Raw genomic sequence first — 25,705 nt, 5'->3', positions numbered from 1 at the left:
ACCACTCGCCACACACGGTACACACCACACAGTTCACACGCACACACCCTGCCCCACGCATGCCACAGGAATGAACCCAAGGTGCGTCACAGTGCTGAACATGCCACGCAGCCTAGCACAGCTCTTGGCGGGAAGGCTCCCGGGCAAGCCTGACCCTGCGGGCCTGACAGCGCGGGCCTGTCCCAGGACTGAAGGACCGGACTGCAGCACACCTGTGTGCGCACGTGTGTTTGTCTTCTTCAGGATGGCCAGGCAGTGCGGCCTTGAGCTGGGACAGGAGGCGGTGGCCCTGGCCTCCCGGCCCCACGCCGCCCCTCACGGGTTCCGGATGGCCTGGTGATTCTTGGGCACAGCCACGAACCGCAGCTTCTTCATGACTGGCGGCCAGCCCAGCAGCCGCTCGTCCCACAGGTACTCGGGGGACAGCACCTTGGTGGGCTTGTGGTAGAGCAGGTACTTGTTCAGGTGGCTCTCGTCATGCCACACGGCCTCGATGCCACTGGCCTTGTCCAGCAGCATGGCCTGGTGGCAGGCGCTGGCCAGCCTTTGCACCTCGGCCACTGAGCCCCCGAACAAGGCTCCCATATAGTAGAAGTCGCCCTGGCCGCGGGGAATGTAGGCCTGGGACTGCGGCCGCCGCTCGTAGGTGAAGGCGTCGCGGCTCGCTCTGTAGAAGCCGGGGTGCAGGGTGCCGAAGAGCGGGGTCAGGATCTCCACGCCCACGTGGTCCCTGAACTTCATGTCCACGTCGACGCACACCAGGTAGTCCACCTCGTGGCGGAAGCGCTGCTCTGAGAAGCGGCCGATGGCCTCCATGCGGTGCATGGACACGTCCTGCCAGCGTGCGTGGCTCGACACCTCCAGCACCACCAGGCGCCGGCCCGCCCCGAGCGGCACGTCGGGCACGTCGGCTGGCCGGTCGGTGAGGACGTAGTAGGTGACACGGTGGCCCACCATGAAGTGCTGCTCTGCCGTCTCCAGGAACAGCTTCAGGAAGACCACATATCTGCAAGGGGTGACGGCAGGACCTCAGCCTCAGTCAACGCCCAGCCCGGAGCCCAGAGAAGCCGGGCCTGCAGGGACACAGGGCCTCCGAGGGCTGCAGCCTCGGTCAGCGCCCAGCCCGGAGCCCAGAGAAGCCGGGCCTGCAGGGACACAGGGCCTCCGAGGGCTGCAGCCTCGGTCAGCGCCCAGCCCGGAGCCCAGAGAAGCCGGGCCTGCAGGGACACGGGGCCTCCTAGGGCTGCAGCCTCCATCAGTGCCCGGAGCCCAGGACAGCTGGTCCTGCAGGGACACGGGGCCTCCGAGGGCTGCAGCCTCCGTCAGTGCCCACCCCGGAGCCCAGGACAGCTGGTCCTGCAGGGACACAGGCCTCCAGAGGCTAAAAGCAGCAGGTGCTGGTGCGTTGTCCTGTGGGGTCTTGGGCACATCCGTGGCTGTGTCCACTCAACTCCATGTCCCAGATGAGGCCGGGCACCAAGCTGAGGGGGCACAGCAGGTGGACACCCTGCAGCCCAGGGGAGGGCAGGGCTGGGCCTTACACCCAGTCCACCTGAGCCCCTGTTGGCACCCTCAGTGCCAGCTCTACTGTTATCACTCTACTGCCCATGGAGAGTAACCAACCAGGCCACCCCCTGTGCATCCCAGCTGAGACCCGGAAGGCTCCAGGTGTCTGCCTGCCCCACCCCCTCCCCGCAAACTCACTTCTTGATGGCAAACACGGTCAGCCCCACAGTCAGGTTCTGCTGCTGGAACTGCGCGTTGAGAAGCTCGATGTTGAAGGTCCCCTCCCAGATGACGGGCGCCAGCCAGGGGGTGAGGACAAGGACATCAACCCTCCTGCAGGGGGACAGCCACACAGTGTCTGGGAGCCGGCAGGAGGAGCTCACCGGCAGCGTCCACCCCTTGGGCCCCTCAGCCTCTGACCCAGCATGCCCAGGACTGCCCCTCCCAGGGCACTGGGCAGGACAGCCAGGCTGACCGGAATTCCAGCCCACGGACAGTACCCCCACCCCCTCTCCCCAGGAGAACCCCCTTCACAGCCCGATACTTCCCCGGGCTGAACAGAGCAGGGGACAAGGGCCACTGCGTGGACAGCCTGCCTCCTGGGAAGTCAGTCACTCACGCTGGACTCAGTGCCTTCGGCTGGGGGTACAGCATCCTGCAAGACACGAGCATGAGTGGTATGGAGCTGCGGGCATGCTGAAAACAGGCTCATTGCAGGCCCCCAGCGGCAGCACACAGGGGGACAAAGGCCACCCAGGGAGCCTGAGACTGCGGGACCCCTAACGCCTGGGCAGGGCAGAGCACAGAGGTGAGGAAGCCCCCCGGGCGGGGCGAAGCCACAGAGCCCTGTCCTGCACCCACACTCCCACACTCACCAAGACGCAGCTCCTTCACCCCCTGGCATGAGGCCTCTCAGGAACCCGGAACTGCAGAAACGGGGCACCAGGCAGGGATCAAATGCACAGCCCAGCCCCCAGCCCTGTCCCCCTGCCCTGCAGAGCCCAGCCCCCAGCCCTGTCCCCCTGCCCTGCACAGAGCCCAGCCCCCGGCCCTGTCCCCCTGCCCTGCACAGAGCCCAGCCCCCGGCCCTGTCCCCCTGCCCTGTAACAGCCCAGCCCCCAGCCCTGTCCCCCTGCCCTGCACAGAGCCCAGCCCCCGGCCCTGTCCCCCTGCCCTGTAACAGCCCAGCCCCCAGCCCTGTCCCCCTGCACTGCACAGAGCCCAGCCCCCGGCCCTGTCCTTCTGCACTGTAACAGCCCAGCCCCCGGCCCTGTCCCCCTGCCCTGCACAGAGCCCAGCCCCCGGCCCTGTCCCCCTGCCCTGTAACAGCCCAGCCCCCGGCCCTGTCCCCCTGCCCTGCACAGAGCCCAGCCCCCAGCCCTGTCCCCCTGCCCTGTAACAGCCCAGCCCCCGGCCCTGTCCCCCTGCCCTGCACAGAGCCCAGCCCCCAGCCCTGTCCCCCTGCCCTGTAACAGCCCAGCCCCCGGCCCTGTCCCCCTGCCCTGCACAGAGCCCAGCCCCCAGCCCTGTCCCCCTGCCCTGTAACAGCCCAGCCCCCGGCCCTGTCCCCCTGCCCTGCACAGAGCCCAGCCCCAGGCCCTGTCCCCCTGCCCTGTAACAGCCCAGCCCCCGGCCCTGTCCCCCTGCCCTGCACAGAGCCCAGCCCCCAGCCCTGTCCCCCTGCCCTGCACAGAGCTCAGCCCCCGGCCCTGTCCCCCTGCCCTGCACAGAGCCCAGCCCCCGGCCCTGTCCCCCTGCACTGTAACAGCCCAGCCCCCGGCCCTGTCCCCCTGCCCTGCACAGAGCCCAGCCCCCGGCCCTTTCCCCCTGCCCTGTAACAGCCCAGCCCCCGGCCCTGTCCCCCTGCCCTGCACAGAGCCCAGCCCCCGGCCCTGTCCCCCTGCCCTGTAACAGCCCAGCCCCCGGCCCTGTCCCCCTGCCCTGCACAGAGCCCAGCCCCCGGCCCTTTCCCCCTGCCCTGTAACAGCCCAGCCCCCGGCCCTGTCCCCCTGCCCTGCACAGAGCCCAGCCCCCGGCCCTGTCCCCCTGCCCTGTAACAGCCCAGCCCCCGGCCCTGTCCCCCTGCCCTGCACAGAGCCCAGCCCCCGGCCCTGTCCCCCTGCCCTGTAACAGCCCAGCCCCCAGCCCTGTCCCCCTGCCCTGCACAGAGCCCAGCCCCCGGCCCTGTCCCCCTGCCCTGTAACAGCCCAGCCCCCGGCCCTGTCTCCCTGCACTGCACAGAGCCCAGCCCCCGGCCCTGTCCTTCTGCACTGTAACAGCCCAGCCCCCGGCCCTGTCCCCCTGCCCTGCACAGAGCCCAGCCCCCAGCCCTGTCCCCCTGCCCTGCACAGAGCTCAGCCCCCGGCCCTGTCCCCCTGCCCTGCACAGAGCCCAGCCCCCAGCCCTGTCCCCCTGCCCTGTAACAGCCCAGCCCCCGGCCCTGTCCCCCTGCCCTGCACAGAGCCCAGCCCCCAGCCCTGTCCCCCTGCCCTGTAACAGCCCAGCCCCCGGCCCTGTCCCCCTGCCCTGCACAGAGCCCAGCCCCAGGCCCTGTCCCCCTGCCCTGTAACAGCCCAGCCCCCGGCCCTGTCCCCCTGCCCTGCACAGAGCCCAGCCCCCAGCCCTGTCCCCCTGCCCTGCACAGAGCTCAGCCCCCGGCCCTGTCCCCCTGCCCTGCACAGAGCCCAGCCCCCGGCCCTGTCCCCCTGCACTGTAACAGCCCAGCCCTCGGCCCTGTCCCCCTGCCCTGCACAGAGCCCAGCCCCCAGCCCTGTCCCCCTGCCCTGCACAGAGCTCAGCCCCCGGCCCTGTCCCCCTGCCCTGCACAGAGCTCAGCCCCCGGCCCTGTCCCCCTGCCCTGCACAGAGCCCAGCCCCCGGCCCTGTCCCCCTGCACTGTAACAGCCCAGCCCCCGGCCCTGTCCCCCTGCCCTGCACAGAGCCCAGCCCCCGGCCCTTTCCCCCTGCCCTGTAACAGCCCAGCCCCCGGCCCTGTCCCCCTGCCCTGCACAGAGCCCAGCCCCCGGCCCTGTCCCCCTGCCCTGTAACAGCCCAGCCCCCGGCCCTGTCCCCCTGCCCTGCACAGAGCCCAGCCCCCGGCCCTGTCCCCCTGCCCTGTAACAGCCCAGCCCCCGGCCCTGTCCCCCTGCCCTGCACAGAGCCCAGCCCCCGGCCCTGTCCCCCTGCCCTGTAACAGCCCAGCCCCCGGCCCTGTCTCCCTGCACTGCACAGAGCCCAGCCCCCGGCCCTGTCCTTCTGCACTGTAACAGCCCAGCCCCCGGCCCTGTCCCCCTGCCCTGCACAGAGCCCAGCCCCTCAGGGAGCTCTCAGGTCCTGCAAAGCCCCAGGCAGGAAGGTGGGCAGGGGGCAGGACTTTGGGGACAGCAGCAGCCAGGGGCCCCCTGCTGAGTTGGGTGGCCTGAGGTCACCCCAGGGAGTGCTTCCTGTCTGCGCACACACACCCCAGGAGCTCCAACCGGGTCATCACCCTGGGGTTCTAGAAGCTTCTGTCTGGAAGCTGCTCACAGCCTGACCCCAATTCCCCTGTGTGCATGGGAGGGGTGAGTGTACCCCAGGGGAGGTTAAACAGGGAGCAAGGTAGGGGCGAGGTGGACTTGGGCGACAGCTGTCCTGGGCCCTGCGGGGCTGGGGCACAGCTCAGGGCGTGCCCACCTGCCCGCCGGGTCCAAGGCCGCCCAGCGGGGCCCACGTGTTTCTTACCTGAAGACCAGGAGCAGCAGCGGCAGGGTGACCCGGGGCTGCAGCGGCAGGGGGACCGCTGGCCTTCCGTCATAGCAGCAGGCAGTCGGAAGACCTGCAGAAATAAGACAAACACGGACAGCAAGAATCGAGCCAAGGTGGTCGGCGCACACGGCGCGGCTGAACATTTAAACAAGGAGCAGGAGCGACGCTGAGCAGAGGCCAGACAACGGAGGACAGGCCAAGATGGACAGAACACACGTCCCAGGGGACCACCCCACAGCCGCAGTCCAATCCCGCCCAGCTCCCAGTCAGAGCTTCGGAGCCAGCACCTGCAGTCTGCGGGTGGCCAGGTGACCATGAGGGTCACCACATGGCCACGCTGCTAAGTGTCTGCCCGGGACTCACAGGTACACCTGCCTTCCCACGGCTCCCACGCACGCTCCCCCCAGGGCCGCTGGGGTCAGGGCCAAGGCAAAGGGGGGGACCATGGGAACCAGCAGGGCCCAGGGCCAAGGGGGGCCACGGGAGCGGGCAGGGGTCAGGGCACCTTCTGCCTGGGCCGCCCCGTGGCAGGGTGACCCTGCCTTGCACCTGAGGCCCTCCCCCGGGCACCCCGAAGCCCCACTGGGGGAGCATGCTGCCCCAGGGCCATGGCCCACGGCAAGCATAGCTGAGCGCTTCCAGAACCTTCTACCTTTGGGGCGCCTCCGCGGGCCGCCCTGAGGGGAGGACGCGCCCCGGCGACTCCACCGGGGGATCCGCACCCACGGGGTCCTCATGGCGTCCCAGCCCGAGGAGACGGATAGGGGGCGCCCTGGAGGGGCAGGGGGGCGGCGCCGGAAATGGCCCACAGCTCCCGGGCAACCGTCCTTCCCGCCTTGGAGGGCGTTGCAGCGGGGAGGCCCGTTTCCTGGAGCCCCGAGTGGGGGTGTCCCCTTCGAGGCCCGGGGGAGCCCCGTGTGAGCCCCGTGAGTCCAGCTGCGGCAGAGCTGGCTCCCCTGCCTGCTGCGTGCTGAGGGGCCAGGATGCCTCCCTGCACGGGAGCCCCAGGACGCACCCCCTCCCCGCTGGTGGGAGCAGCACGGTGCGTGTCAGGGGGCCCTGCAGGCTGCCGGGGGCTCAGAGGTGAGGCAGGGGTCCCCAGGCCTGCCGGAAGAGGCCCTTCCAGCCCCTGTCCTGGCCCCCGGGGTACCGCACACAGAGGGGCCTGCAGGAAGCCACCCAGGGGTGCACCTACCAGTGTAGGGTGAATGACCCGACCGACGGCCCCCACTTGCAGAGCAGCTTCAGGAACAGCCAGATGTTTGGTTTTTTAAAAAGATTTTTGTTAATAGTCTTACCCACTTTTCTGTAGCCCTTGAACCTTTTTACACTAATTAACTAAAGATTGCCAAAAATATAATTTAAAAAATGGGGGGGAAATCATCAAAATAAATTTAAAAAAAAAGATTTCTTTGAGGGCCTGGCATGTTGGCTCAGAGGCTAAATCGTCACTTTGCATCCCCCCCGGGATCGCATTTGGGCGCCGGTTCATGTCCCGGCTGCTCCACTCCCCATCCAGCTCCCTGCCTGTGGCCTGGGAAGGCAGCAGAGGACGGCCCAGGGCCTTGGGACCCTGCACCTTTAAAAGGCAGAGCTAGAGATGGAGAGATATTCTGCCCAGTGGTTCCCTCCGCCAGCAGCCACATCACGGCCGGACCGGGCTGAAGCCGGGAGCTCCAACCACGTCTGCCACCGGGTGCAGCGGCCCAAGGACACGGGCGTCCTGTGCTGCTCTCCCAGGCCACAGGCAGGGAGATGGATGGGAAGTGGAGCAGCCAGGACTTGAACCGGTGTCCACACGGGATGCTGGCAGCCCAGGTGGAGGGTTAGTTTGCTGTGCCCACGAGGCACTCTGTAGGTCTGGAACCGGGTAGCACCTGTCACCACAGAGTGGGGACCAGCCACGGCTGGGTGCAGCGGAAGAGCATCCTGCTGACCGCCCTGGGACCCCAGACCACACCGGGGGTGGGGTCCCACCTGGTGTCGGCTTACAGGGCTTCTGGTATGGAGAGGGGGGTTGCAGCCGTGCCTACGGGCCTAATCCCACAGGCGGAGACCCTCTGCCTCCCTCTGTGTGTGTCTGTTTCTCTCCCTCTCTGTCTCCCTCTGTCTCTCTCTCCCTCTGTCTCTCCCTCTCTGTCTCTCTCCCTCTCTGTCTCCCTCCCTCTGTCTCTCCCCCTCTCTGCCTCTCTGTGGCTTCAGTAGGAACATCACGCAGCTGCACTTGTTTCGGGAGGTGCCCCCACGGACACTGGGCATGGGGTTAGCCTAGGAGCACCGCTGCTGCGCTCCCAGGACGCTGAGGCCTGTGTAGGGGGTGCTGGGGGCACACGCACAGCTGGGCCATGACCCCCATGGTGCTGGAGCAGCTGGGCCCTCTCTCCAGTGTGTGCCTGGGGCTTGCCCAGCTGGCCTGGACATGGGCTATAGTAGCGGCTGGCAGAGGGCAGCAGGGCCTCTCGCCCCGAGGGCAGGGATATGCTGCACCCCTGCCTGCCTTGGACACGGCTGGCCTGGGGACTTCGGCAGGGCCTCCAGCCTGCAGACCACCTGCCAGGGGCCGCCCAAGAACACTTCCCCAGGAACGTGGGGGCGGTGGAGACCGTGTAGGTGCCCACAGAGGAAGGGCCGCCCCAGAGCCCTCCTCAAGAGCTCCAGCAGGCAGGGCACTGGGAGGAAGTGGCCTCCAAGTTTGCAGCTGCCGGAAGAGAAGGCATGCTGTCCCTGCCCTCCCCTCGCCCTCCCACAGTCTCTCCCCTCACACCTCTGACCACCCGCACCTACCCCACCCTCACCATCTCTTGGACCAAGGTGTCCCTGTCCAGAATGTGTCCTAGCCCTTCATGCACCTTGGCTGATGGTGCCAGCCTCATGGAGCTGCAGCGACCCGACTCTCTCTCTCTCTCTCTCTCTCTCTCTCTCTCTCTCTCTCTCTCTCTCTCTCTCTCTCTCTCCCCTCTCACTCCTAATGGGACCCAGACATCGAGCACATGGAAAGCCCTGTCGCTCTGGCTGTGTGACTGCTGCCCCCACCCCTGCCCATGGGGCCTCAGGTCCTGAGCACCCACCCCGCCCACACGGCAGACCCACGTGAACTCCGTCCAGGGTGCTGGCCTTCCCAGCGGCGACTCACACACTGCACCTACTGCCGCTTTAATTCAACATGGACAGGTGTCCAGCTCTATGGGGGAGCTGGTTCGGGGGCCACAGACACCTCAGGGAGTGGTCGTCAGCGCTGTCTGATCTGGCAGCGCTTGCTGAGTGCGCAGGCCCTCGTCACAGCACCAGTAGTGACCGCCAGCCTGCGTGAGCTGGAAGGCCCCCAGGTGGACGGTGCCGGTGCTTGGCAGCAAGGGACTTCGTGGACACAGAGCCTCATTCTCCCCAGGCTCCTTGGAGCATCGTGTCCTGGATGACTCTGGCACATGGAGGTCCACCTGAGACAGGTGTGTGACCAGCATGTGGTCGGTGGTACTGGCGTCTGCAGTTGGGCCTGGGGATGCCAAATTCTGGGTGTCTGAGATCCAGCCCTGCGGGAGTGACAGGCGAGAGAAGAGGGGTTGAGCGGGGCCAGAGCTAGGAGCTGCATCCAGCCATGTGCCAGCCCCGAGCCCACACTGCTGCTTTCCCAGGTGTGCAAGCAGGACCCGGATGGGAAGCTGAGCTCCTGGGGCCCCGAAAGGCCTTCCCATAGGGAATGCCTGTGACCCCGGAGGGTCCACAGTGCCGGCCAGCCTCTACCGGTCTCCGCCTGTGTTGCCCATTGAGCTAGCAGGAGCCAGGCATCCAGGCACGTCACTTAGGAGGATATCAGAGATTGTACATGTCACACACAGAGGAGGACGCTAAGCAGCTAGCTGCAGGATGGAGGGCCCCAGCTTACCTGAAAATCTCCTTGGTGGATCTCGAAGAGGCCTGGAAAGCTGGATTTGGGGTCCGGCACAGCGGGCACGAGAAAGCTCTTCACCCTGAAACACAGCCTGCGTGTCAGGCAGGAGCCCCACCCCCTTTCCTGTCAAGCGAGCCCAGGTGGGGAATTTTCTGGAATCCACAGGGTGTGCATGAGCAGGGAACAGGGGACAGAGACCAGGAGCTCCATCTGGGTGTCCCACCTGGGTGCAGCAGGTACACAGGCCCTGCCTCACCCGGTGGGAGAGGTCTGGGAGATGAGGTGGCTGCCTGGGAGTCTCACCTGCAGAAGTTGTCTGTCTGAACCAGAGTTCCTTATCCATGCCTGCCCAGGTGTGTGCCTCTCCAGGTGCGTGGCTCTCCAGGTACATGCCTCTTCAGGTGCGTGCCTGCCCAGGTGTATGCCTCTCCAGGTACGTGCCTCTTCAGGTGCGTGCCTGCCAAGGTGTGTGCCTGCCCAGGTGTGTGCCTCTCCAGGTGTGTGCCTCTCCAGGTGTGTGCCTGCCCAGGTGTGTGCCTGCCCAGGTGCGTGACTCTCCAGGTGCGTGCCTGCCCAGGTGTGTGCCTGCCAAGGTGTGTGCCTGCCCAGGTGTGTGCCCCTCCAGGTGCGTGCCTGCACAGGTGTGTGCCTGCCCAGGTGCGTGCCTGCCCAAGTGTGTGCCTGCCCAGGTGTGTGCCTGCCCAGGTGCGTGCCTGCCCAAGTGTGTGCCTGCCCAGTTGTTTGCCTGCCCAGGTCTGTTCCTCTCCAGCTGTGTGCCTGCTAAGGTGTGTGCCTCTCCAGCTGCGTGCCTCTCCAGCTGTGTGCCTGCCAAGGTGTGTGACTGCCCAGGTGTGTGCCTGCCCAGGTGTGTGCCTCTCCAGGTGTGTGCCTGCCCAGGTGTGTGACTGCCCAGGTGTGTGCCTCTCCAGGTGTGTTCCTCTCCAGGTGTGTGCCTGCCCAGGTGTGTGCCTGCCCAGGTGTGTGCCTGCCCAGGTGTGTGCCTGCCCAGGTGTGTGCCTGCCCAGGTGCGTGCCTCTCCAGGTGCGTGCCTGCCCAGGTGCGTGCCTGCCCAGGTGTGTGCCTGCCCAGGTGCGTGCCTCTCCAGGTGTGTGCCTGCCCAGGTGTGTGCCTGCCCAGGTGTGTTCCTCGCCAGGTGTGTGCCTCTCCAGGTGTGTGCCTGCCCAGGTGTGTGCCTGCCCAGGTGTGTGCCTCTCCAGGTGTGTGCCTCTCCAGGTGTGTGCCTGCCCAGGTGTGTGCCTGCCCAGGTGTGTGCCTGCCCAGGTGTGTGCCTCTCCAGGTGTGTGCCTGCCCAGGTGTGTGCCTGCCCAGGTGTGTTCCTCACCAGGTGTGTTTCTGCCCAGGTGTGTGCCTGCCCAGGTGTGTGCCTGCCCAGGTGTGTGCCTGCCCAGGTGTGTGCCTCTCCAGGTGTGTGCCTGCCCAGGTGTGTTCCTCTCCAGGTGTGTGCCTCGCCAGGTGTGTGCCTGCCCAGGTGTGTGCCTGCCCAGGTGTGTGCCTGCCCAGGTGTGTGCCTCTCCAGGTGTGTGCCTGCCCAGGTGTGTGCCTGCCCAGGTGTGTGCCTGCCCAGGTGTGTGCCTCTCCAGGTGTGTGCCTGCCCAGGTGTGTGCCTGCCCAGGTGTGTTCCTCGCCAGGTGTGTTTCTGCCCAGGTGTGTGCCTGCCCAGGTGTGTGCCTGCCCAGGTGTGTGCCTGCCCAGGTGTGTGCCTGCCCAGGTGTGTTCCTCTCCAGGTGTGTGCCTCGCCAGGTGTGTGCCTGCCCAGGTGTGTGCCTGCCCAGGTGTGTGCCTGCCCAGGTGCGTGCCTCTCCAGGTGCGTGCCTGCCCAGGTGCGTGCCTGCCCAGGTGTGTGCCTGCCCAGGTGTGTGCCTCTCCAGGTGTGTGCCTGCCCAGGTGTGTGCCTGCCCAGGTGTGTGCCTGCCCAGGTGTGTTTCTGCCCAGGTGTGTGCCTGCCCAGGTGCGTGCCTGCCCAGGTGTGTGCCTGCCCAGGTGTGTGCCTCTCCAGGTGTGTGCCTGCCCAGGTGCGTGCCTGCCCAGGTGTGTTCCTCTCCAGGTGTGTGCCTGCCCAGGTGTGTGCCTGCCCAGGTGTGTGCCTGCCCAGGTGTGTTCCTCTCCAGGTGTGTGCCTGCCCAGGTGTGTGCCTGCCCAGGTGTGTGCCTGCCCAGGTGTGTGCCTCTCCAGGTGTGTGCCTGCCCAGGTGTGTGCCTGCCCAGGTGTGTGCCTCTCCAGGTGTGTGCCTGCCCAGGTGTGTGCCTGCCCAGGTGTGTGCCTGCCCAGGTGCGTGCCTCTCCAGGTGTGTGCCTCTCCAGGTGTGTGCCTGCCCAGGTGTGTGCCTGCCCAGGTGTGTGCCTCTCCAGGTGTGTGCCTCTCCAGGTTTTTGTGCCACTTCACCATTCCTTTCTTGCCAGCATGCTCAGATGGTGGACATCCCCCACAGCACACCTGTCTGCCTGGCTTACCTGTGCAGTTTCCACAGAGACAGCAGCACCAGCCCTAACATCAGGCAGGTGACCAGGCCACAGACCCACATCAATGCAGGGATCCTGGGTCGCGGCAAAGGCTCCCTCTTTGGACACGAATCTTCAAAGAAAATGAGAATCGAGCTGACACTTATCTGATCTCTCTGCTGACTACACCCCCCTTCTAGAACTTTCCAGAAGTTTCTGGAATATAAAGGCACACACATTTGTATGAGCGCTACCTGTCAGTCTGTCGTCCGCCATCTACACAGACATCTGTCAGTCACCTCTGCGTCACCCGCCGGGCCTGCCCCTGCCCATCCACCGTCTGCCTGTCACCTGCTTCTCCGTCACTTCCTGTTCTAACCAGGCGCCATCTGTGCATGACATATGTATCCGCTGATCCACCATCCCTGTCATCATGTGCCTGCCTCGCGATGTGCCGACCCAGCCCCCGCCTCTCCGTCCCATCATCCATCACCCGGAAGGTGACGTCCACCCCGTTCCTCTCCCGCCTGAATGGTTGCCCCAGATTACAGCCTCTCCCCTCTGCAGCCACCGTCCACCACGCCCCGTCCGTTCCTGTCAGGGCTGAGTGTCACCTGTCACCATGTGTCACCTTGTGGTTGTCCCCGCTCCCAGTAGCTGACTGCCGTCCAGTCGCTGGGCTGTGCTTCTGACCCGTACACAGCCTCCTTGGTTCGGACTCGCACCCGGAAGCTGTAGCATTTCTCGCTGTCAAGGTTGCTGCTGGTGAGGTTGCAGGTCTCTGCCTCCAGGGACTGTGGGAAACAGGGCAGCCATGATGGGGCCGGAGCTACTCGGGGCTGTTGAGCTCCACCCCAAAAACTGAAGGAGAGCAAGAGGAGCAGGATGAGGCAGGGTCTCCCAGCCCGCCTCACCGGCCGTCCCGATGTCGGCCAGGCAGGTTCCCTTGGGCCAGCTGCCTGGGAGCAGCAGCAGCAGCAGCAGGGGTGACGGCCCAGCCCCTGTGCACTGCTCTCCAGGAGTGTCCTTCCCAGAACAGATGGTGCCGAGGTGAGGCAGAGGCGGTAGCAGCGTCCCCTAGCCCCCACGCCTTACCCGCCACTCAGTGTCGAAGGTGCTCCTGTACTGGACCTCGTAGATGAGCCCGCCGTAGGGCAGGTGCGAGCAAGCCACAGCCACCGCCTCCTCCCGCCAGTGGACGCTCACGTTCCCTGGAGGGGCGGGTTTCACTGCAGGGTGGCGAACACACAGGTTGAGTGGCCCCGTGTCCATCACGATGACCGACAGTAGCTGTGTTGCAGGTCCACCCCCTCCCAAGCTTCCTGCTTTTGGCCTCTGCACCGTGTTGTGCTGGGTCCTGTTCCTCGCCCCGCCCTGGGGCCACTGTGTGAGCTGTGGGAGGCTGGCAGAGCCCACCTGCCTCATCGGAGCACCCCTGGGCACACTCGGGCTAGGAAGCCGAACAGAAAGAATGCTGGGACTGCCACCAGGTCACGGCCGGGGAGCTGTGCTTGCGGAAAGGGGCCCTGCCGCGGCGGACGACACTGCCCAGACTCACAGTGGTCGCTGAGCCACTGGCTCATGGTGACAAGGCGCTGGGTGCCGGAGCTGAGTGTCAGGTACAGGATGCGGTCCCCGCCCTCGGGGAGCAGGCAGCCGCTGGTGCGGCCCTCGTGGAGCCTGTAGCTGGGGCAGGGGGTCTCGTCCTGGTCTTCACTGAACCTGAGACGCACACAGCGGTCATCTGGGGGACAGGCAGCATCTCGCATGTGTCCCACGTGCATTCTACATGTGCTGTGCGGGCTGCCACGCATGCTGTTCCCACATCTTTGCATTTTTGATGCCCAGGCAGGAGCCCGAGGCTCGCAGGAAAGGGACGCCTCCCACGAGGAGTGGCGGCCTACACACTTTGGTTGATTTTTGTGCAACAGGCTTTCACATCTGCGCCCACTGCCCTCCCTAGGTGCACTGTCCACACTGTCTCCAGCTCCCTCCTTCACCCATGTCCATTGCCAGCCTGAGTCCTCCCCAGGCCCACCCCTGGGTCCACCCCTGGGTCCTCCCCAGGCCCACCCCTGTGTCTACCCCTGGGTGCCTGCTGAGTCCTCCCCAGGCCCACCCCTGGGTCCACCCCTGGGTCCCTGCTGAGTCCTCCCCAGGTCCACCCATGGGTCCACCCCTGGGTCCCTGCTGTCCTCCCCAGGCCCACCCCTGGGTCACCCCTGGGTCCCTGCTGAGTCCTCCCCAGGCCCACCCCTGAGTCCCTGCTGAGTCCTCCCCAAGCCCACCAGGCTGTCCATCTTACCTCCCTGTGATACTGAGGCTGTGAGGCCCCTGTGTGTCCACCGGGGTCAGCCTTGCTCTCCCCTCCCCTCCCCACCCTTGCCCCAGCACCTCTTACCTGTAAAGCAAGGTGAGGTTGCTTCCAGAAGCTCCCCCAGAGGGGTCCCACATCACCTGCACACGCTCAAAATTCAAGCAGATTATGCGTAGGCTTAGCCCCCCTGTTGGAAGGGAGAAACATTTGATGGATGGCTGGCAGATGTTGCAGGGACACCCACCCCTCCCCACAGGAGCTGGGAGACGCCTGGGAAAGCAGCTGATGATAGCCCAACGCCTGGAGACCCTAGAAAACCCAGAAGAGGCTCCTGGCTCCTGGCTTCAGATCGGCTCAGCTCAGCCACTGCAGCACTTGGGGAGTGAACCAGGGCAAAGAGGATCTTTCTCTCTGTCTCTCCTCTGTGCGAGAATCTTTTTTAAAAGGAAGAAAGGAAAAAGTAGAAAGACTGATTGACAGCATGAGGCATCTGTATTGAAAAGATTTCTTTGTATCGGAAGGGCAGGTTTTCAGAGGAGATACAGACGGAACCAGCTGGGGCCTGCTGGGCGAGCGCTGGGCAGGGCCAGGGCCAGGAGCTCCGGCCTCGCAGGCGGAGCGGGCGCCGGGGCCCTGAACCCTCAGCCGGGTCTCCCTGAGGTGGAGCCTCCTTGGAGCCTGGCAGGCACCGTCAGGCAGGAGCCCTGTGGTTTCCGGCCTGGCCCGCCCATGCTCAAGTTCAGAGAGAGCAGAAAATAAAAGGGGTTTCCATGGCTCTGGTTCCTGCAAGCTGGAGGGGAAGGGTCGGTCAGGAGGGAAAGGGATGGGACTTTTTCAGGGGAGCCTGATTGAGAGAGAGACAGAGAGAGACAGAGAGACAGAGAGAGACAGAGAGAGGGAGAGACAGAGAGAGGGAGAGATCTGGGCAGATGGCAGAGGCTGTGAGAGTGAGCAGCCTGGGAAAGAGGCCAAATGAAACACACTTGGTGCAGATGTGAGATATTTAGACGGATCCCTCCCCTCCCCCTCCCCTCCCTCCTCTCCTCTCCTTCCCTCCTCTCTGCTCCCTCTGCTCCCCCTCTCTCCTCACCCCTCCCTTCCCCTCCCCTCCCCTCCCCTGCCCTCTTCCCCCTCCCCTCCCCTGCCCTCTTCCCCCTCCCCTCCCCTGCCCTCTTCCCCCTCCCCTCCCCTCCTCTCATCCCCTCCCCGCTGGGGCCTGGCCCAGCTCTCGGATGCCTGAGCAGGCAGAGTGGTGATGCAGTTGGCACAGGCACTCCTCCTCCAGTCCACATAGATATGGCTCAGTCATCTACCACCAGTGCCAGCCACCTGCAGGCTGCAGGACAACAATTCTCCACCAAGCCCAGCTTCTCCCCACAGCCCAGCTTCTCCCCACAGCCCAGCATCTCCCCACAGCCCAACGTCTCCCCACAGCCCAGCATCTCCCCACAGCCCAGCTTCTCCCCACAGCCCAGCTTCTCTTCACAGCCCAGCTTCTCACAGCCCAGCATCTCCCCACAGCCCAGCATCTCCCCACAGCCCAGCTTCTCCCCACAGCCCAGCATCTCCCCACAGCCCAGCGTCTCCCCACAGCCCAGCTTCTCACAGCCCAGCTTCTCCCCACAGCCCAGCTTCTCCCCACAGCCCAGTATTTCCTCACAGCCCAGCTTCTCCCCACAGCCCAGCTTCTCACAGGCCAGCATCTCCATTTATCAGAATGGTCTAATCTTTTAGAACAGCAGGCTGAGCTCCAGCACCCAGACAGACCCAGTGGCAGGTGGCTTGGAAGTCAGGGGCTTCCCAGGAAAAGCGCCCGTCGGGAGTGGCCACAGGAGGCAGGCTCGTTTTTTGGCACAATGAGGACGTCGAATGCTGCTCGTTCTCCCTTGCGGGCAGGGGGCTTGAATCCTGAGGCCCGGGCTCTGCTCCTAGCTCCCCAGACGCGTCCCAGTGTGTGCTCACCTGCAGCCTCAACTGCCGCCGAGGACATCAGCTGTGCCAGCAGGAAGGCAGTGGCCACGGTGGCCACCATGGCCAGCCTGGCTCCGAGCGCCCTCACAGCCAACAGGGACAGGCGAGGAGTGACGGCGTGCGACGTGGATGGCCGCCGGGCCGGCCCAGGGAACCGAGGGCAGCTGGCACATGAGGAAGCAGGGGTTCTGTCACCACTACTCTTGAGCCGGCAGAGAGGAAGCAGGGGGCCGGGATAACATCTCAGAAGGAAGCTAACAGCCTCACGTCACGCGGCCCCCTCCCCCACCCCAGCGCTGTTTCAGACACACAACTACAGGGCTGGAGGCGGTGGCGGGTGCAGACTCTGGGGCCTGTGCACCTGCCGCCCCCACGTGGGACACTCGGATGGAGTCCTGGGCTACAGCCTGGCAGCGGCCAGAGGAACGTGCCCTCCTCTCCCCCTCTCCTCTCTCCTCTCTATCTCTGTTTGTGTGTGCACACCTTTCATTGGATCACCGTCTTCTGGAAAAGCAGGAGTTGCCTTTCCCTCTCTGTCGGAGTTCCCAGGCTCCTCCTTGCTCGCACGGCTGACCTCTGGCCTTCAGGCTTCCCCTGCCACTTCCTCTCCGATGAGCTGAGGGCAGGGACCCCATGAGCACTGTGCAAGGTGCAGGACAGGCAGGGGTTGTCAGTGAGCACGAATGACTGGCAGGGAGGCAGATGACAACAGGGAGGGCTCATATGTACCAGGAGGATGTACGGGCGGTGGACAACAGATGGCCAGGCACACAGGCAGAGAGCGACGGACGGCAGGTGCACAGATAACCAATGGCTAGGTGGACAGAAATCCCGCAGCCGATGGGGGTGCTCTGTGTGTGCCAGCCCAGTTATCTCTGCGTCCTTCAGTGACCTGTCTACCTAGTGTCTAGTGATCCATTTGCCCATCTGATGGCATCTGTCGGTCACCCTGTCGCCCACCTGGCATCCCTCACTGTGTCTATGGAGGTGTCGGCCATGTGTCCCCAGTCATGGATCCCGTGTATACCCACCCCGCCTCCACCTGTGTGCCACACACCCGGCCTCCCTTCGCTCCGTCGCCACCTGTCCATACTGTCCTACCTACTGTCCACTGACGGGTCTGTCCAGCTGTCCAGCCTCTGCCTCCACCCAAGCACAGGCGATGAGTCACCCCATGTCTAGTCTGAGAGACACCCCAAAGGCGACAAGCACTGGGCGCAGAGACCCCAACACCCTCTCCCCCAACACCCAGGAGCAGCGGACTGGCCAGGAGTCATGGCTGTTTTCCAGACGGGCACACCCTGTGTCCCGGGGCCACCCTGCCACCTGCCCTGCCACCTGCGGGAGCACAGGTGAGGGCTTCCAGCCCCTTGTGCAGGAACCTGAACCTGAGGCCAGGCCAGGCGGGACTGGACCCCTGACTGCCCTCCCCAGGCGGTGCCCGCTGTCACACCGCCCAGCACCACCAGATGGCAGCAGGGGGCCGCCAGCAGGTGGAAGCAGTGACTGGTCCTTAGCAAAAAACAAACAACTGAATAACGGGCACACGTGCGGGCCCCCAGCCGAGCTCACATCAGAGCCCCTTTCTCGCCGCCCCCTTCCCACCCTCCTGAAGATTCCCGTTACCTGTGGCTGAGGCCCACAGGTGGGAGGCCCGTGTGCAATGAGGTGCCACCCAGTTAGGCTCTGACCGGCTGCAGTGAGAAGCAGCTAAGACACCTGGGCGGCCTGGAGAGAGCCAGTCCTCTTAAAAGGTGTCTGCTTTTAAATCTAATAGTATTATGGAAGAGGGAGAGAGGAAGGAGGGTGGGGGCGGAGAGTGTGTGCTCCAGGACTAGAGCCTGCTTCCTGGGGCATCCGTGAGCAGGGTGCCGGGGTCAGGAGCCTGGAGCTCCAACTGGGGCTCCCAGGTGCTGAGCCCCGAGGGCCTGGACTCCCTGCCACGGGAGACGGGCAGAAGCCAGTCCCAACTGAGAGGGAGCGAGTGAGCCCTGAGCCCAACTTGAGCCTGCCACTCAAATTCCTCAATAATTGAGAAGGCGGGACACATGGGAGGTGGAGCCAGGAGTAGAAAACTAGACAGTGTACGTGAGGGGGGCGCATCCCCTCCTTGGTTACCTGGCTCCGGCTCCTGCAGGGCAGGCAGCCGCAGGGTGGGCAGCTGGATGGGTGAGAGATGAGAGCCGGGGGCCTCTCCCAGGAGGGTGATGGGGACGGGCCGTTTCTGGTACACAGAGCAGAGGGGTGAATCACTAAAAGGCTCTGGATTTTTGGGTGAATTTGTGGGAGGCGGGGAGGAGGAAGCCGAGAAGAGGAAGTCAGAATAGGGAACCGGGGTACGAAGGACCCTTCCTCCTTATAAGGCCCGGTCCCCAGGGCTCGGGGGCTGCGGTTGGGGAAGTGAATCCAAGCATTTGTCTGTGTTCTGGAGGGCGTGGGTGAGTCAACTGTGGCCCGGTCTGAGACAGTATTCCACCTACTGCCTAATTTCCCAGAAGAAGCTCCAGACGGCTCTCTGACGCGGGTACGGCCAGGGCACAAGCCTTGGATCCTCCCCCAGGGTGTGTACGGGCGCAGGGCGCCGGGGCAGCGTCCAGCAGCTCTTGACTTATTGCAAAACTAAGAAACAAAACTTGCATTTTGAGGGGGAAAAAAAGAGAAGCTAACATTTCGTACATGTCCTCTCCCGTGAAGTCCCGGGGCTCAGGAAGGGCCCCGGGCCCCCTCGCCATGGCTGCCCTGCTGCTGCCCCTGCTACTGGCCTTGGGGCTGGCCGAGCCAGCGGCTCTCCTCGCTCTCAACATGACCTTCAACCCAAGGACGGGTACCCTCCGCTGGTCCTGCCTGGAGAACGCAACAGAGACCATGTGCCAGCTGGAGCAGCTGCACAACCAGAAACAGATCCTGATGGTGAGCAGGGGGTCCTGGGGTGCCCGGCCTGGGGGGGGTGGGTGCCCGGCCTGGGTGGGTGCACGGCCTGGGTGGGAGGAGACATTAAGACGGCATCTTGGTATGCTTTGGTCCATTATTTGCAACTCAAGGAGACCTGGGTGGAGCTCCTGGCCCTGACCCCTCGAGGGGCTGGCCCAGGTCCCTGCCGGGAGGTCAGGTATGTTCACTGGCTTGGGCAGCACTTCAGCCCGGGGACCAGAATCCCTCAGCCGCCACCCCTTCTCCCGCCACCAGCGCGCCAGGCCGGACTGCAGTTGCAGCTTCCTGGATGTCACCCTGCACGGCGGCGCGGTGCTGACGGTGCTGATGACTGTCAATCAGACAGTCCTGAAGGACGACCTCGTGTACACCAACCCAGGTAGAGGGGAGACCCCAGCCGCCGGCCAGCACCCTCAGCGGCACCCAGAGGAGCTGCCAGGCCCAATGCTCTCCCCCCACAGGCCGTCCAGCCACAGCAGCCAGCAACTTCTCCTGCTTGGTCTATGACGCGGATGTCATGAACTGCTCCTGGAGCAGAGGCGGGGCCGCCCCCTGGGATGTCCAGTACCACCTGTACCTGCGGCACTCCAGGTGTGCACCCAGGGCTGCCCCAACCCTGCGGCCTCAGCCAGCGCGGCAGCCAGGGGAGGTGGAGCCAGCTCTGCAGCCCACGCCCTGGCAGTGGGAACCCGGAGCTGTCCCTGTTCAGGTGCTTTGTGATTCCGGCAGGCAAGGGGTGAACACAGAACAGGAATGCCCTAGCTACCTGGCCAGGGCAGGCACGCATCTGGGCTGCCTCCTGCGGGGCCTGTCCGGCTTCCCCTTCTACACCTACTTCCTCGTGAACGGCAGCAGCCGGCTGGAGGCCGTCCAGTTCTTCGACACCATTCTCTCCATGAAGACCATGGGTGAGGGAGCCCGGCTGCTGCTGGCCCGTAGGGAGGGGCAGGGGCCGGGGGGGGGGCAGGAAAAAGAGAGAGGGAAGGGAAGAGATGGGAGAGAGACAGACCGAGTCCACGGGCTGCCTAGCTTCCCAACTGCATGTGGCACCACGCCTCCTGTGGGCGGATGCCTCTCTTTGGAGGCCAGGACGGGGGTGGAGTGGACCCCACTGCCTCCAGACAATTGGCGTGTTCCCCAACAGAACGGTTCAGCCCGCCAGCCAACACCTCGGTCCACTGCAACGCCTCCCACTGCCTCATCCGCTGGACACAGCCCAGGACGCTGCAGCGACTGTCCCACCTGGAGTTCCAGTACCAGCTGGACATCCACAGAGAGGTCAGGCGGGTGGCGGGGGGATGGGAGGTTCCCGGGGGGCAGCCGAGGGCACCGAGGGCAGGAGGCTGCACACCACTCAGGGCCACCCATGACGAAGCCCTTGTTTTTCTAGAACCTGGAACCTACCGGCTCCGAATTTTGGGTGAGTGGCACACGGGGGTGCTTCCCGACCAACCCTGGCTGTTCTCTGTCCTGGTGTGCACCTGCCACTCCCAGCTCATCCCTGCTTCCTCCCAGAACGAGAGGAGACGCTCACACAGAGGGTTACAGCCGGTCCTGGACACAGGCGATGGCTGAAGGGGGTTGCTGAGGAAGGAGGTGCGGGGAGGGCTCAGGGCCTATGCACCTGCCGTGCCCTCCCGGGGACCCAGATGGAGCGCCAGCTCCTGGCTGCTGCAGGCACTTGGGACATACAGCAGCAGATACGCCCTCCAGCGCTCCCACGCCCGCCTCTCTCTCTCTCTCTCTCTCTCTCTCTGTCTCTCTCTCGTGCACGCGTATACTCTCCAGCTGCTCCATTTTCCTGTTTTCTTTTTTCTCCTCCAAGATTGAGGTCCCTGGTGCCATGCAGAATATGTACACGTTCCCCTGCCCGGAGCCCAGAGCCAGGCACGCCGTGAGGGTCCGGGCCACGGACTCCAGGCTCCTGCACTGGAGTGCCTGGAGCCGGCCCGTCCACTTTGGTAAGGGCGCTGGTGGGGTGGTGAGGGGGAGGGATGTGCAGACCTCCCCGCCCGCTTCTCACGGCTCACAGCTGCACTGCAATGAGCTTCCTGCCTGCTTCTGTTGAGCTGCTTCTTAGCAAGGGCTGTTTGGGTGGCCGTGGAGTGGCAATGGCTGAAGGCATGACTCAGGAGAGCAGGACAGGGCAGCCAAGAGCTGCCATCTGGACAGAGCTCGCTCAGTCGCTCTCTGTCACACACACACACACACACACACACACCAGGAGGCCCCGGCCAGCACCTGCTCATGCACACACTCACAGAACGCCCCGATCAGCACCTGCTCACACACAGCTGGGAAGGCGGCAGCAGGTGCCAGCCTGGGGTCCCGTACACCTGCTGCTCCCCACGTCGGATGCCTGGGCAGAGCCCCCTTATTCCCGGCTGCTCCACCATTTGGGGAATGAAGCAGTGGATGGCAGCACACTCTCTCTCTTTCAATTCATCAAGTAACTCGGCACCGTCCTGCCTTCCCTGCAGGCTCCGATCCTGAGACTGGCGGCCTCGTGCGTGTGTCCCTCCTAGTGGTCTTGGGGACCCTCGTGTGTGCCCTGTTGCTGGGTTTTGTGGTTAACAGGTAAGTCACCGAATGGGGATGGCATCAGAAGACAGACAGGTCAGGTGTGGGGACAGGACATCCACTTCAAAGCTTACAGTTCTGAAAGGTTCTTCATGTAATAGACACAGAACTGTCGCCCATTACCTCACAGGCCGCAGAAGCCAGGGCTGGGCCCGGTCAAAGCGGGAGGAGGAGTCCAGCCGGGCCTTCCCCAGGTGGCAGGTGCACCTTGAACTCCTGGCTGCTGCTTCCACTCCCACCCACCCCTGTGGGCACAGGGAAGGGCTCAGGCTGCAGTGCTCCTGGCTGAGCTCCTGGGCAGTTGTCATGCAATCCCAAAAGGACTCTCTGCAGATAAGATGCGAGTGAGAATGTGACTAAAAGCTGTTAGAACTCAGTAAAGATAGTAGCAACATGGGCAGGATCTGGATTGATCATGCAGAGCCCAGGGCCCACTGCGATAGCCTGGTAGCTAACAGCTCACCTTGCATCCAGCAGCATCCCATCTGGGCGCCAGTTCTAATCCCGGCTGCCCCACTTCCCATCCAGCTCCCTGCCTGTGGCCTGGGAAAGCAGTCGAGGACGGCCCAAAGCCTTGGGACCCTGCACCCGCATGGGAGACCTGGAAGAAGGTCCGTGTTCCTGGCTTTGGATCGGCCCAACTCCGGCAAATGCGGCTACTTGGGGAGTGAATCAGCAGATGGAAGATTTTTGTCTCTTCTCATCTCTGTATATCTGCCTTTCCAATAAATAATAATAATAATAATACAGGGGCACATAGAAGGAGCTAGAACTGGGGTCAGGAAACTGAGAGCAGAAACATGAGCTTGCAGCCCAGGGCTGTGGTGGTAGTCTGGGCCACTTGTTTATTTTTTTTTAAAGATTTATTATTTTTTATTACAAAGTCAGATATACAGAGAGGAGGAGAGACAGAGAGGAGGCTCTTCCATCCAATGATTCACTCCCCAAGTGAGCCGCAACGGCCGGTGCTGTGCTGATCCGAAGCCGGGAACCAGGAACCTCTTCCAGGTCTCCCACGCGGGTGCAGGGTCCCAATGCATTGGGCCATCCTCGACTGCTTTCCCAGGCCACAAGCAGGGAGCTGGATGGGAAGTGGAGCAGCTGGGATTAGAACCGGCGCCCATATGGGATCCAGAACTCTTCAGAGGGTTCCAGAGAGTTCCTGCCCTGACTCCTGTTCTGTGTCTGCCCCTCCCCCCACCATTACCTCAGGTATTTCAGGACATGTGGCCTCTTCTCTCGGATCCCTCAGGTCAGAGATAAATGGAATGACCAGCCAGGTGCGGATCACCAGGTGGGTATGTGCAGAAATAGACATGGTGAGCCAAGTGTGGGGGCAGGAGGTGGGGGAGGGATGGCAGCGACCAGACTAGAACCTGGAGCTAACAGCCAGCAGTTTGGAAACAGAAGCCTGCAGCCTGGGGCCTAGAGCCAAGAGCCTGGAGCCAGCAACCAAGAGTCAGTAGCCTGGAGCCAGGAGCTAGGAACCTGGAGCCAGAAGCCAGCAGCTAGGAGCCAGGAGTCTGGAGCAAAGAACCAGGAGCCTAGAGCCAGGAGCCAAGAACCAGGAGCTAGGAGTCAAGAGCCAGGAGCCTAGAGTCTGGAGCCTGGAGCCAGAAGCTAGGAGCCAGGAGCCAGGAGTCTGGAGCTAGGAGTCTGGAGCAAAGAACCAGGAGCCTAGAGCCAGGAGCCAAGAACCAGGAGCCAGGAGTCAAGAGCCAGGAGCCTGGAGCCAGGAGCCTGGAGTCTAGAGCCAGGAGCCTAGAGCCAGGAGCCAAGAACCTGGAGCCAGAAGCTAGGAGCCAGGAGCCAGGAGTTTGGAGCTAGGAGTCTGGAGCAAAGAACCAGGAGCCTAGAGCCAGGAGCCAAGAACCAGGAGCTAGGAGTCAAGAGCCAGGAGCCTAGAGTCTGGAGCCTGGAGCCAGAAGCTAGGAGCCAGGAGCCAGGAGTCTGGAGCTAGGAGTCTGGAGCAAAGAACCAGGAGCCTAGAGCCAGGAGCCAAGAACCAGGAGCCAGGAGTCAAGAGCCAGGAGCCTGGAGCCAGGAGCCTGGAGTCTAGAGCCAGGAGCCTAGAGCCAGGAGCCAAGAACCTGGAGCCAGAAGCTAGGAGCCAGGAGCCAGGAGTTTGGAGCTAGGAGTCTGGAGCAAAGAACCAGGAGCCTAGAGCCAGGAGTCAAGAGCCAGGAGCCTAGAGTCTGGAGCCTGGAGCCAGAAGCTAGGAGCCAGGAGCCAGGAGTCTGGAGCTAGGAGTCTGGAGCAAAGAACCAGGAGCCTAGAGCCAGGAGCTAGGAGTCAAGAGCCAGGAGCCTGGAGCCAGGAGCCTGGAGTCTGGAGCCAGGAGCTAGGAGCCTGGAGCCAGGAGCCTGGAGCCAGAAGCTAGGAGCCAGGAGCCAGGAGTTTGGAGCTAGGAGTCTGGAGCAAAGAACCAGGAGCCTAGAGCCAGGAGCCAAGAACCAGGAGCTAGGAGTCAAGAGCCAGGAGCCTAGAGTCTGGAGCCTGGAGCCAGGAGCTAGGAGCCAGGATCCTGGAGCCAGGAGCTAGCAGCCAGGAGTCTAGAGCCAGGAGCCTAGAGTCTGGAGCCTGGAGCCAGGAGCCAGGAGCCAGGAGCTAGGAGCCTGGAGCCAGGAGCTAGCAGCCAGGAGTCTGGAGCCAGGAGCCTAGAGTCTGGAGCCTGGAGTCTGGAGCCAAGAGTCTGGAGCCAGGAGCCTGGAGTCTGGAGCCTGGAGCCAGAAGCCAGGAGCTAGGAGCCAGGAGCCTGGAGCCTGGAGTCTGGAGCTAGCAGCCAGGAGCCGGAAGCCTGGAGCTCCATCCAGGCCTCCCACACAGGAGTGACAGGAGCTGCACATGAGCCCTTACCTTCAGTTGCTGCTGCTGCCTTCCCAGGAAGCATGAGTGGGGACCCACAATGAGAACCAGAGCAGGGGGATCTCCTACCTGTCTCTCCATCTCTGCTGCAGGTGGCCTGGGACAAGTTACCAACTGGTCCAGGAGATGGCGAGAATGAGCAGGTGTTAACAGTGGAGGAAGTGAACCAGGACTCCGACCAGTGTCTGTGACCCAGCTGGTACCTGCCCTCTGGAAAGTCCTGTGGACATTGGGGTCATCTGCACTATTTCTGTTGGGGTTTTTTTTTATCATTATTATTATTATTTCACATAAAAGTGGACTTCTTATTGAGGCCTTTGCCAAGCTACCTGTGCCATGGGGGTGAGTGTGAGGACGGCTCTGGGGAGCATGAAATGGCTCTAGGTGACAGGTGCACCTGGCTCCGAGTATCAGATCTGACGACAGCGTTTGGCTGCGGGGAGCAGCACGCCCGCACGGCTCGCTGCTGGAGATGAGCTAGCTCACAGCTCGAGGAGGATGTGTGGAGCCGGCGAGGGAGAAGCCGTGGAGCGCTCATGACGCACAATGCAGGAAAGCTCTCTTCATGCAGAAGCCACTGCAGCCTTCTGCACAGACATCCAACTGCTCTGTTTGTTACTCCATGGTGAAGCAGGTGTTTTTAAAGATAATTTTGTAAAATACTATAATCGTCTCTCTTCAGAGCAGGCCATTACCCATTCCGACCCTGCAGCCAGCATCTGACCCCAGCCGGCGGCGTGTGTCCGACCTGCGGCCAGCGTCCGACCCCAGCCGGCGGCGTGTGTCCGACCTGCGGCCAGCGTCCGACCCCAGCCGGCGGCGTGTGTATCAGTAGTACACTGCTACTGTATTTCTCTTCCTACAACATATCTATCTATAAAGGAAAAAACATAAAAATCAAAAACAAAAAACTTCAAACATGAGGCCCCACTACAACCCCATAATCAAACAATAATGGAAAATATGTTTTTATAATGTTAGTACAAACCTCCTTTAGTTCCTCTAGCCAAAAGGTCCTGGGAGAGACAAGACAGATGTGTTTTCTGTGATTAAAGGACATTGCAAAAACAGGCCAACCTTTAAGATAACAGTTTCAGCTCGTACTTGCCTTTCTATCAGGCTGGGGATACGGACCAAGCCATTTCTCAGAAGGCACACTACGTGTCTGGCCCAGGTTCTGGGGCAATGGGTGTGTGTTCAGAAACAGTGGGGGCTCAGCTGTACCCCTGTGTGCGTTCTCATGACTTGCTAAAGGCCCACTCAGCAAGACGCTGTCAGTGACATTAGTTCCGAAGTCCACACCAGTTAGACACTATCTCACGAGGGCAAACAACAATAACTCCACAGATTTCAGAATTTCTTAAGGGGGTGGCTGAGTGTCCGTGCAAGGGGGGTGAGACATCCAGGTGGTTGCAGAGACATCCGCCAGGCCTTGCCATGCAGC

General features: G+C 63.4%; 3 protein-coding genes across 3 annotated transcripts; 1 reads left to right on the top strand and 2 right to left on the bottom strand.

Annotated features, from left to right (window-relative positions):
• Positions 1–269: 269 nt before the first annotated feature.
• On the bottom strand, positions 270–5,986 carry LOC101528819 (histo-blood group ABO system transferase 2-like). The gene is made up of 5 exons (XM_004593439.2): positions 5,902–5,986; positions 5,226–5,319; positions 2,126–2,161; positions 1,705–1,839; positions 270–1,006 (listed from the first exon to the last, which is right to left on the bottom strand). Exons 1-5 carry the CDS (start codon positions 5,984–5,986, stop codon positions 316–318), a joined length of 1,041 nt encoding a protein of 346 aa, XP_004593496.2. The 3' UTR covers positions 270–315.
• A 2,478-nt stretch (positions 5,987–8,464) lies between these two features.
• CRLF2 (cytokine receptor like factor 2) lies at positions 8,465–15,998 on the bottom strand. The gene is made up of 8 exons (XM_058672835.1): positions 15,877–15,998; positions 13,999–14,101; positions 13,156–13,319; positions 12,693–12,826; positions 12,229–12,391; positions 11,610–11,730; positions 9,133–9,217; positions 8,465–8,779 (listed from the first exon to the last, which is right to left on the bottom strand). Exons 1-8 carry the CDS (start codon positions 15,944–15,946, stop codon positions 8,465–8,467), a joined length of 1,155 nt encoding a protein of 384 aa, XP_058528818.1. The 5' UTR covers positions 15,947–15,998.
• Positions 15,999–19,173: 3,175 nt separating this feature from the next.
• CSF2RA (colony stimulating factor 2 receptor subunit alpha) lies at positions 19,174–24,573 on the top strand. The gene is made up of 9 exons (XM_058672476.1): positions 19,174–19,195; positions 19,278–19,407; positions 19,546–19,724; positions 19,961–20,094; positions 20,207–20,236; positions 20,642–20,777; positions 21,297–21,393; positions 22,609–22,690; positions 24,354–24,573. Exons 2-9 carry the CDS (start codon positions 19,334–19,336, stop codon positions 24,450–24,452), a joined length of 831 nt encoding a protein of 276 aa, XP_058528459.1. The 5' UTR covers positions 19,174–19,195; positions 19,278–19,333; the 3' UTR covers positions 24,453–24,573.
• Positions 24,574–25,705: the final 1,132 nt, after the last annotated feature.

Source organism: Ochotona princeps, chromosome 14 (genome assembly GCF_030435755.1).
Source record: "Ochotona princeps isolate mOchPri1 chromosome 14, mOchPri1.hap1, whole genome shotgun sequence".
NCBI lineage: Eukaryota > Metazoa > Chordata > Mammalia > Lagomorpha > Ochotonidae > Ochotona > Ochotona princeps.
This window is presented reverse-complemented; position numbering and strand designations above follow the sequence as displayed.